At 34.3% G+C, this 12024-nt stretch overlaps 1 protein-coding gene across 1 annotated transcript; it reads right to left on the bottom strand.

The window, feature by feature from the left end:
- Positions 1–626: 626 nt before the first annotated feature.
- On the bottom strand, positions 627–2467 carry LOC132641320 (NAC domain-containing protein 83-like). Its single transcript, XM_060358267.1, has 3 exons — positions 2141–2467; positions 1752–2026; positions 627–1162 (listed from the first exon to the last, which is right to left on the bottom strand). The coding sequence occupies exons 1-3, from the start codon at positions 2325–2327 to the stop codon at positions 914–916; spliced, it is 711 nt and encodes a 236-aa protein (XP_060214250.1). The 5' UTR covers positions 2328–2467; the 3' UTR covers positions 627–913.
- Positions 2468–12024: the final 9557 nt, after the last annotated feature.

Raw genomic sequence — 12024 nt, 5'->3', positions numbered from 1 at the left:
CACAGTCTTGATTTTTCAGAAGCTGTCGTACACCTTTAATTTGAAGTTCATTCACTTTCTTCCCATTTCACCTACCAGTCCTGTAAATTCAATACTTTAGCTAACTTTGTCCCCTCACGAATACACACCTAATTTTCTTTTGCCAGTAAATTACCATCACCAATGTTACCAACCGTTTTGAAATGTCGCACGGAATGTCTCTTTAATTTGGACTCTACAAAGTCTTTAGTATTAAACCAAGCTTAAGATTAATTAATTAAGGAGGTACTAAATTATGTTTAAATAAACCATTATTGAGCAGGGTAAGTGGAATTCGAAAATAACGAAAGCTTTTTCTAGGTTGTAAAGAAGGGCCAAATGATCTTGCAAAGATTATGTTCTTATTCTTATGCTCTTGAAGATAGATTCTTCTCAATAAAATTAAGCATTTGTACGCACGTATGTGCGTTTTCCCTTCCCACTTTCTCATCGATCGGTTTTTATTAGTAATATAATCTTTTCATTTTCCTGTTGCAGTCAATGGCCTCTTTTTGGTAGAGTATTTCCTTTTCCCCCTTTTCTACAAGTGGTCTTATGCGGTTAAAATTGAAATCTGAAAAATAGTGTCCAAGGGCAACGAAACGAAATTAAATAAAAAACAATATATGTTGTTCACTAATTCTTAATTGGATTGAGTACACATAGTAAAACCAGCAACTCTCTCCAAATTAGGATTTTTGTTGACATGCCGATTTTCCCTCTTTTTATTCTTTCTATCCTTTTCCCTTTTTGTGGGTGTTGATGGATATATATATAATGAGATAGTGTGAAAGAGAGGCGACATTTGAGCCATAACTAGGTACTTTTGAACTGGTTATTTCGTCGAATTAGTACTAAAAGAAAAGAAAGGAAATTAAGGCCAAGTCTAAGCTAATTAGGCCATGTTTTTTCTTCTAAAACTATTGCAACTACTACTTTCTTCATGGTCATGATCAGATTCATTAGTAGACAGCTCAGTTATCCCACTTGAACCAGACATAGACTCCCTTGCCATAAAATCGTAAAAAACTAGCTTGCTCTTTTCCCCTGTACAACTCGTAGTATTATTCAACACCATGTTCTCCTCTTCACTTTTATTGCTTCCCCTCTTCTTCAAAAATATCCGGCATAGTACCCAATTTTCCTGCATTAAATTAAATTCACATGTTAACATAATATTAACAACAATAAATACCCATGTCAAAAGAAAAACTCGTTCATTCCTAATTTATGTGACACAATTCGAATTTCGATAATCAAATTTCTTTATTTTAACCGTGCATCTAAACATATAAAACCTTCAAGGTTTCTAAAAAATAATTTGGATATTAAAAACTACATAAAAAGTAGTACTCAAATCATACTGCTCCCTCCGTCCCCTTTTTTATGTGAGTGTTTTGACCGGAAATAAAATTTAAGAAATAAAAGAAAATTTTTAAAACTTATAATCTAAAATAAATCATATGGCTAGAAATCATTTCACTAAAGATAAAAAGATAAATTTAAAGTTTAATTGTTACTATAGAAAAATGTCTTTTTTGGGGACGGACTAAAAAAAGAGGGTCATGTAAATTTAGACGGATCACTAATAATTAACAATTTAAAATATTCAAAAGGCATAGAATAAATCGTCAAAAATTTTCTTGTTTGGCTCACAAAATAAACTCTCAAAAAGAAAAGTATCACGTAAATCAGGAGAGAACTGGGTATGCATAATTCAAGCTTAAGTTTACCTGGGTAGGAACATTTTTGGCATTGGTTTCAAGATTAGCAAGACGATACTCATGCATAATCCAATCAGTTCTACAACCATGTGGAGGCTTTCCTTTATAGAAAACAAGAGTTTTCTTCATACCAACAAGTTGTTTTTGGCCTCTAGAACTCACAATTTGCTTGTCAAGTCCAGTTGCTTTCCAATACCCTGAGTTAGTTGCTCTATTTGACCTGCTCCCGTTTCTATACTTCACTTCCCTAGTACTAAAAAAATACCTTTCTTGCTCCAAATTACCTGGAATAAATTTCAATAACATACAAACTTTAATTCCCCTACATAAAAAATAAAAAAAATAAAAATTGCTGTTTAAATTGTAATGGGAAATTGGGAATTGTAATGTAATGGTACCAGGTAAATCCCAAGGATCAGATTTGTGAAGGTCGATGTCAGGTATAATAGAAGCTGGCAAAGGACAGGAGAAGACCTTGCGCTTTAAATATTGTACCACAAGTTCTTCATCAGTAGGATGAAATCTAAATCCAGGTGGCAATCTTAGTACACCGTCTTTCACAAAACTAAGCTTTTCCATACCCATAACTTAATTTAATGACAACTCAAAGTGTGACAAAATTAAGAAAAGCAAGAACAAGAGGGAACAATAACAACAATAAGAATAGAGAGAGAGATGTAGTAATAGTGGGGGATGGATAAATGAGAGGGAAAGTGAGGGTTCTTTATAGTAAATGGAGAGTTGAAGAATTTAGAAGGACAAGGGGAATAGAATAAGGACGAGCTATTTTGCGTAAAATAGACTCAATCTCCTTTGCTTTGACGCATCTCTTTCCAATTTAAAAACAACAACCCCCACAAAAAGAAATTAAAAAAAAAGGTGGGGTTTGGGGGAGCGGGCGGGGGGGGGGGGTGTTGTACAACTGCATTGCCTTGTTTCTCTTCGAAAAGGTTAACTTTTTTGCTAGGAAAAATAGAAAAAAGGTTGTGTCTTCACAAATTAGACAGTAATTAAAACAGCTAAAACTAAGCTTGGCTGTTTGTAATATGGGAATAACCGTAGCTGTTAATACCTTAACCTCTACCTATTCCTAATTTCTCCCCTGCAAATTTGCACTTCTTTTGTTGGCTTTTTTAAATGTCTGCAGTTTTGTTTGATTCCCTGTTTTACATTCTTTTGGGCTGATATTTTCAAAGTAGTTCTTACTCCATTAAGGGTAGGTTGGTTACCGATCAGGAAGTGGTCAATTCATGTATTAAATTATGTATGATTTATATTGGTAGTGTGTTTTTGCTATGTATAAAATTTAACATACCAAATATAATGTTTGGTTAGCGATTTAGAATCTCGTATAACTAATTACATCATTACATTTATAGGTTGTGAGAGAATCTATCTATTATTTTATGTAGAGTAAAAGATGGAATAATTAAAATCTGCATAATTAATTCGAGCATAACTCTAACCAGCAACCAAACAACACAGTTTCCCAATTATAGACGTAGCATTACTCTTATGTTAGATTTTCTATTTAGATCAGACACTACAAGAAAATATAGAAATCGCAACAAAAATTTTTATATTCGGCAACAACTTATAGCCTGTTTGGCCAATTAATTTAAAAAGTAATTTTGAGCAGCAATTAGTGTTTGATCAAGCTTTTAAAAAGTACTTTTATGTGTATTTTTCTCAAAAGTACTTTTTAAAAAAGTGCTTTTGGGCAAAAGCTATTTTTTTTAACTTCTAAAAAACTGTTTCTGCTACTCCCAAAAAGTATTTATTTTCTCCCAAAAGCTTGGCCAAACACCTCACTTTTTTAAAATAAGCACTTATTGAAAAAATAAGTACTTTTGGGGGGAAAATAAGCTTAGCCAAACAGGCTATTAGTTTTATTATTGGCAAATATTTTTTTTATTGCCAAAGAATTTAATTTTGTTGTCATAATATTGATTATTATTACAAAAAGTACTTTTGACAAAAAAAAAAAAATTGTTGCACATTGTTGCAATAACAGCCGTTAGAAAAAATTCATGCAACAATTTTTTTTTATTGTCAAAAACACTTTTTGCAATAATAATCAATTTATGACAATAAAAAAAAATATTGCCAAATATATTTTTTCTTGAGATGGTGAGATATGAGGCCTTAAATATACTAAAGATTCACATCAATTGTCATAGATAACATGATAGTTTTTTCTTGTTTGTGATTATAACCGATCAAGTTCTCTAGTTCAAGAATCTACACTTGTATTTAGAAAGTCGTTTCTAATTAAGGAGCCAGCAGCACACTGTCCAACAAGTTACGACTTAAATCGCTCTGGATAGTTGAAATTCTAGTTGTCATCAAGGTCACTGTCCTATTCAAATTAGGAGTCCGGAATCAAAATGACCCAAAAAAATATTTTGAACCAAAATATTCTAACAAAAAAAAATTATCAAAGTATCTTTAGCGTAGTAAAATATTGCGCTATAGCACTTCACAGAGACGGAGCCGTTAAGTGCTATAATGCAATATTTTACTGCGCTATACAAAAATTTCTCTCACCTATAACACAGTAAAATACTACGCTATAGGAGTCCGTCATTTTCAATAACATCACATTTTTACTCCTCTTTACGTAGTTTGTCTTTTTTACGTAGTTTAGCCGTATATTAATCATGCTTTGAGATTTCGGAACTTCAATATTTTATATAGAACTCTAGTTATATTTGTACAATTAATAAAATAGGCTCAACACATCAAGAATACGCAATACTTTAGATTGTCATTTAAGGCGAAGAAGATGATCAGAAAAGGGTATATTTATCATCTGGTTCGGATACAAGACTTGGAAGCAGAAGCACCGACTCTTCAGTCAGTCCCAGTGGTTAATGAATTTCCAGATGTATTCCCAGATGAGCTTCCAGGTCTTCCCCCGTTAGTGGTTGAAAAGTACTCGAAGTCCTTTTTTATTTAAAGATTTGTAGTCATTAGCTTTAAGTTATTTATCTTTTAGGGTTTCGTCTTAGTTTTAAATTAATGCTTAACTTTATTTCGAATGTGTCACGTTTTTCTTATTATCAAGTTAGGATGTGAAACTATAAAAAATAACAAAGACTAAGATAATGTTTATAAATATGCAAAAAATATATAATATTTACGATAAATTGTACAACACTAATGTATATACACTATCGAGGATGGGTCCCACATGTAGTATGCCGGAGACTATCCCTAGGCCTAAGGCTCATACCATCCCCACCGCCCTCGCCATCGTCTCCATCACCCTTTTTCCTTTTAATAACCGGGCGCTCCAAGTCATGATCATCTCCTTTTCCCCTAGCCCTTGCGCCCTTAACTAGAACGTGTTTCTTCTTGGGATCTAGTCCTGCTGGCACGCTCAGAACCTCAGGCTGAGCTGGGTCTGGAAACTCGACCTCTTCCTCGTCGGGAGTCGCCACCGCAGGCGTCGAAGGATGAACCTGAAAAGTATATAAATATTAGTACAAATTCTTATTTATATTGAATACATTAACATTATTTATTTAATTAAACCTGTGTGTCAACGGGCGCTTGAGTAGGCTCCTGAGATGGGTCTGTAGGCTCCTGAAATGGGTGTGGTGGTGAATATGAGGTAGTCTCCTGAACGAGATGATGTTCGAAGTCCAAGTAAAGGTTATAAAAATTAAATAAATATTTACCTTATATTGAATAAAATTAGTTTTAAGTAAAAAACTTACATGCGCCTCAGTAGTCTCATGAGAAGACACCTCTGCCTCAGCAGGCTGATTAGAATGCTCCGGAATGGGCAGCTCCTGTGGACCCACTGGCGCCGAATCCTAAAATATGAAAACAAATGAAATAATAAGTACTTTAAATGATCAAATATGTATATTAAATATTGACCTTATATTGAATAAAACTAATTTTAATTAACAGCTTACATGTGACTCGACAGTCACATGGGAAGACATCGCTGGCTCGGCAGACCCATGAGAAAATGCCTGAGTGGGTGGCTCTGGTGGACCCGCTGGCTCCGAATCCAAAAATATAAAATAGTACTAAATAATGAGTAACATATATATATATATATATATATATATATATATATATATATATATATATATATATATATATATATATTTAAAATAAATAATTTAAATGAACAAATAAGTATTTTAAATACTAACCGGGATCAAAAACTCATCGAAGTCAAGAATCCGGGCTCCCTCTAAATTCCTCACAAGCCGCTCATTAGCTAATGAAGCGCGTAACGCCGCCCAATCAACGTTATCACGCTCCTCCATGTATGCATTCTGGCTCGGCTGTGATGAAGACCCGGGTATCTCAGCAAGTAAGAGCGTCGTCGTCCTTTCAAGAGGTTTGTTGACAATAAAGGAACGCACACTTAAAATATTACCTGGAGAAGAGCAAAAATCCACACACATCTCTGAAAGCACCAATAGCTGCTCGGCACAAGCATCTATAAAGATACACCAAAACAGCACCGCCCCAGCTATAGTCTCCTAAGCGGTCCAGATGCTCCAAGAAAATCAAGTAACGTAAACTGACAAAGGCACCCGATGAATTCGGGAACAAGATGCCCCCGAATATAATAAGCAGGTACAAACGGGCATGACGATCAACATCGTCCTGCGGGGTGTCGTCCACAACCGGATCCAGACCCTCCAAATAAGTGCAGAGTGCACTAAGTTGAACCCGACTCTGTCCCGATATTTGGACCGGGCATCAGGCACGAAGTGGGTGAGCCTAGTCAACTCTGTCACCTACGTCTGGCCAGGAGGAGACTCGTACCGAGTGTACAGTGGCTCTCCATCTACCCGCAATTCAAAGAGGACCTCCACATCCTGAAATGTAATCGTGGCCTCACCAGTGCGAATATGGAAGGTATGTGTCTCTGGCCTCCACCGCTCAACCATGGCCGTGATGAGCGCCCAATCATGCTGTACCCGACTAACGGACACGCAACGGTAGATGCCGCCCAGAAACAATATCTCCAACAAGCGAGGGTGTGGGGGGTGCTCGTGCAAAAGAGCCCACGCTCTCTGCAGCCTATGGGGACGGAGCCTAGTAGATATCCCTATAGTACCGGCCCATAATAACTCTAACCTGTGATTGTCTTGCAAAGACAATATTGATCTATCAGCGGGCCCCAGGTGAACAGCGGGCCCCGGGTGAGCTTCGGGCGCCGGGGGAACATCGGGCCCAGCGGGAACATTCGGATCTATGAAAGAGTCCGGTCTGTACAAACTAAATTAGTCATTATTCTTGAAATGAAAGATAAATTATATTAACTAATTAATAATTTGTAGGGAATATGTGAATTATGTAGTATTATATCTTGTGAATAATTAACATGGGATATGCACTAAATTTAATATGTGATAGTAAGGACACATATGTGATGACAAAGATTTTTAAGTTAATTACTTTTGAATTATGTGATGGCAAAGACTTGTTAAGTTAATTAGTTTGGGAATCGAAATTCAGCAGTAATATTTGTTTGGAACTCTATTTTGAATATGTGATATATTTTTAGTTGACCAAATAGCCAACACAACTACGATAAAATTAAACTAATAGAGTATATTCGTCGACCACATATTTTCCTACAAACTTTACATTTTTTCGTTAGATTATGTATTTATGAAAGGAAAAACTTTGACTATTCTTTTTAAGATAATATTTTTTATTTAACATATATATTCACGCTTTTAAAATTATATAGATTAACATTTCATAATCATTTACAACGTGTTTGGATGGTTGTTACCTGTTGTATTATATTATGTTGTTAGTTTAAATAAAATGTTTGCTTTGATTGCTACTTTAATTTTATTGTTATGTAACGACGAAAGGTCCTATTTTATGTAACTACTGATTTGGTCCTATACAATACAACACAATACGATAAATGTCAAAACAATACATAACAATCATCCAAACAAAGTGTTAACAACATAATAATTCATTACCAATCAACTTCTTTCAATTCATAAAGAATGTTTAACAAATACTCAATTAACAAAATAATAAGTCATTAACAATTCATAAATAATTAACAAATTAACAACTCATAAACATATAACAAATTAACAATTCATAAACATTTAACAAATTAACAATTCATAAACATTTAACAAATAATGAATTAAAAAAAAAAACGGAACAGTGGCATAAGCCACTGCTCAGCCCGATCAAACAAAAAATAAATGAAATTTGATTATTTTTTTTGAAAATTAACGATGATTAAATGTTAAACATGCATGCAATATAATGTATATAAAAAAATAATAACAAAAGTTCATAGTAGAAAACCTTAATCGAAGATTTTTTGTAAAGTTATTTTAATCGAGTTGTACGTCGTTTTTTCTCAAAATTCGAACTTAGAATCTTGTTCCTTGACTTGAATATACCGAGAATCTAAACTTTCCGGACGAAATTTAATAGAAAACGACGTTTTTTGGATGTGGGGACCACCTTGGCTCGCCTCCAATGGCGTTTTCAATTTTTTTTTGCCACTAGAGGGACCAGTGGTGGAACCCGATGGGGTTTTAGTGGGGTGATATAGCGCAATATTTTATTGCGCTATAGGTGAGAGACAAAGTCCTATAGCGCAGTATTTTACTGCGTTATAGGTGAGAAATTTTTGTATAGCGCAGTAAAATACTGCGTTATAGCACTTAACGGCTCCGTCTCTGTGAAGTGCTATAGCGCAGTATTTTACTGCGCTAAAAGTACTTTGATAACTTTTTTTTTGTTGGGATATTTTGGTTCAAAATGTTTTTTTGGGGGGCACTTTGGTTTCGGACTCTTCAAATTAGTCAGTACCCTAATGTAGCTGTTACTTTCCGTTTAAAGTTTAAACATTTCAACAATTAGTTTAAATATTACAGCACTAACTGTGAGATTAATTTTATATAATATTTGGTAGAAGATATAAATTTATTCCGGGATAAATTTATACTTAGTACCAAACAAAGTATAAAGTGCATCTCAAATTTAAAGATGGGATATCCCATTAATCTTGGGATTATTTTATCCCATCTCCTAGATGGGATAAATTAGTCTCAAGAGATGGGATAAATTAATCCCAAAATTATAATTCTGGGATAATTTTATCGACGTACCAAACGACCACTGATCAGTTCCTATTAACTACAACAACAAGAAGCCTTGTCTAATCCCACAAGTGGAATCTAGAGAGAATAGAGTGTACGCAGATCTTACTTCTACCTTGATAGATAGATAAGTTGTTTCCGATAGACTATCAGCTTAAGTAAAGCAGAAATAGCGCGGTAATAATGGGATAGTAAGAAAAGTGAAGCAGAAGAGACAACAAGCAGTAATAGAAAACTAAGAATAAGGAATACCAGAATACTAAAAATAATAAAAATGACGAAAATAATAACAATCCTATTGGTAATGAAAAACAAAATGCATATCTACTAATTATTTGTCTTGTACCTTAATCATAGACCTCCACACCCTCGTATTTAGATTCATGTGCTTGAATAGGCTGAAAAAGAGTTCCTATTAACTATGGAAAATCATTATTTAGGTAAAAGAAAAATGTGGGGAGAAATTAGTGGACGGTGGAAGGGGTAATTTAGACTTTAACACAGGATAAGAAGTGTGGTTAATGTGAGTGAAATAAATTAGGCCAACCAAAAAAACGTGGGCCGGGGGAGTGGTGAAAGGAGAGTTGCGGCCTCGTAAGGGTGAAGTCACCATATGTCACGCCACTTACAGCTGGAGCTCATCCCACACGGACGTTTCATCTTAATTACACAACCCCTTAAATGTGCACTTTTGCCCTCTCATCTTTTGACTTGTTACTTTCAGACACCTTATAACTTACAATGGCAGAATATACATTAACATTCTCTTAAATTTGGTGCGTTTTATTAGATTCCTTTTAAATTATCCTTGGTCCTAGTTATCACCTTCAAAAGAAAAATGGTAAAAGAAGAAAAAATTGATAGTTCTACTTTAATGGAGTAAAAGATATAAGGAACGAGATAAGAAAGTAGCCGTTGGAATGACTATATATAAAAGTAAATGACATTTTATATATTTTTTACACATCAAATTAGTATGATGCAGTTATTATTTTAAACTATATGCATCAAATATCACTTGAAACACTTAGGGATCTTAGTAGTTCAGTTGGTTGGCTACCTGAAATTTCACCTTGCGTTGTAATCCCCTCTCCCATTTTCCCTTCCCCTAACCCCCTATGTAATAAAAAAAAGTTAAAAAAGAAAAATTATATAAAAAAAAAATCAAGTAAGGGAGGGGGGAGGGGTTACAAGGATAAGCTATTATTTGAGGGAGTAAAAAAAAAAAAAGTACAGGAGGGTAATTAAGACCAGACATAATTTAAGAGAGATTTGAATAAAACGAATCAAGTTTAGAGCTTTTTTAGGTATTCTGCCATTTTACAATTTCTAAATTTTAGATTTTATTCTGAGTTTCGGTGAGTACTGCTTAAATTTCTCTTGTAGTACTATATTAATTGCGGGGCTAGGTGGGATGAAAATTTAAAAATTGTGGGGTTAGGGGTACGGTTGCTAACTCGTACTCGTAGACTTGCTCTATGGAAGTAAATTTATTTTAAAATTTCATACCAACCATTTCAGACTCATAATAAAATTTGTTCACTCAAGTAGAGGTTTCCGTCTAATTCTTGACCTTGATTTCAATTTTTTCCAGCTACGTACTACTTAGTTTTTCTAATGAACTGTAGAGACGGAAGGACACAATTTTAATGAATTGCCTTCTAAAAGGTTATATAAATCAACGTAGTTGATTTGAGAAGTTTTTCTTTCTTTGTTCTTGCAATGAACATGTGAAATATATTAATTATCTGAAATCTAAGAGGAATCGTTACTTACCCCAGAAGACTCTGCGTACGAGACTGGTTTAATTTTATATGGTTTACATAATGGGCTAGCTAGTTAGATAGTTGGAAAGAGTCTATCATCAGGTTCATTAATAACAAATGCTTTGTATGAATGAGTAAAGCTAAATGACGGTGAAACAAGGCAGAAAAACAAAACGTTCACGAAATAGGTATTTACCAAAGGTAGCAAAATCGTGTCCATCTCTAAGGAACAGCTTTGGCAACAAAAAAAGTGGGAGAGGCAACGCAAACACCAACTTGTTCATTCATTCATTAATTATAAGAATCTTATTGGGTATCCATCTTTCCATGTCTTCTCCATCTCCATCTCCATCTCCATCCTTTTCTATATGTTTTTTTTTTATGATAGGGACCCGCAGTTGTTATTCTTTGGGTGCCTATAGGATAAACACCGGTCTTGTACAATAGGACTCAAATCACACAGGAAAGATAACACATACTAGGCAAAGTTCTTTGCGACCAGCTCGATCCAAAAAGAAATTCTCTGTTATTGTAGACATGGAATTTCAAACATGAAACCTTCATAATGGAAGTCTCATGCTCAACCACCTGAGTCACCCTTTTCCTATATGTTTTTTCTTTAGGAGGAAAGAAGTTTACTCGGATAATTAAATAGAAGATTTTGAATCTTTAGTTTGGGACCAGGCCAGGGATGGGGACACTCTATTCTTTTTTAATCTTCCTATACTGATCCCTTTGAGTTTCCAAGAGTTGGAAATACCACAAAAACTTCACATTAGCTAGCACACCAAACCAACTACTATTACGTTTTCATTAGGATATAATGAATCCTTTTGTTTTGTTCTACTCGATATCCACTTCCATTATTGCTTAGTGCTGCTCGCCTTTGCCTTTCATTCGTTTCACTTAATCAATTATTGTATTGAATGGTCATGACTCATTAGGAATCTTAAGTTGCATGTGGGGAGCCCGAAACAAAAGCCAATCAAATTCAAATATATTAAATACTGTACCATTTATATAAAGAGAATAAAGATTAATCTTAGTTATATACTTCTTTGATGTTAATATATAGTGGTTGTTAATAATTGCAAAAGAATTTTGATTTCTCCACTCTCTCTTTTCCTGATTAGAAAAAGTAACATGTATGATAGAGCCTTCTCTCTTTAGCCGGAATCATGTATACAATTGTATATAGAAATTTACTTCATCCAACAAGAATTGTAAGCAGCAGAATTTCAGTTCATAAAAACTTAGGGATATTTCAATTATAATCAAATAATTACCGAGATGTCACAACTGGGTAATAGGAACCTTCAAATGTGGATGCACGTCGTGTTGAAGAGTTGAGACATGCAACATGGTATATCATCTTTCTTTCTTGTTGATGGG

This window comes from Lycium barbarum, chromosome 5 (assembly GCF_019175385.1).
Source record: "Lycium barbarum isolate Lr01 chromosome 5, ASM1917538v2, whole genome shotgun sequence".
NCBI lineage: Eukaryota > Viridiplantae > Streptophyta > Magnoliopsida > Solanales > Solanaceae > Lycium > Lycium barbarum.
Note: the sequence above shows the minus strand (reverse complement) of the source record. Positions and strands in the feature narration are given on the sequence as shown.

Bases quoted from the DNA above. Each gene is read 5' to 3' on its own strand.
- LOC132641320 (XM_060358267.1), bottom strand. From the start codon at position 2,327: ATGGGTATGGAAAAGCTTAGTTTTGTGAAAGACGGTGTACTAAGATTG. The intron at 2,027-2,140 runs GTACCATTACAT...AATTTATTCCAG, and splicing joins TGATCCTTGGGATTTACCTG to GTAATTTGGAGCAAGAAAGG. The intron at 1,163-1,751 runs GTAAACTTAAGC...AATTTAATGCAG, and splicing joins CCAAAAATGTTCCTACCCAG to GAAAATTGGGTACTATGCCG.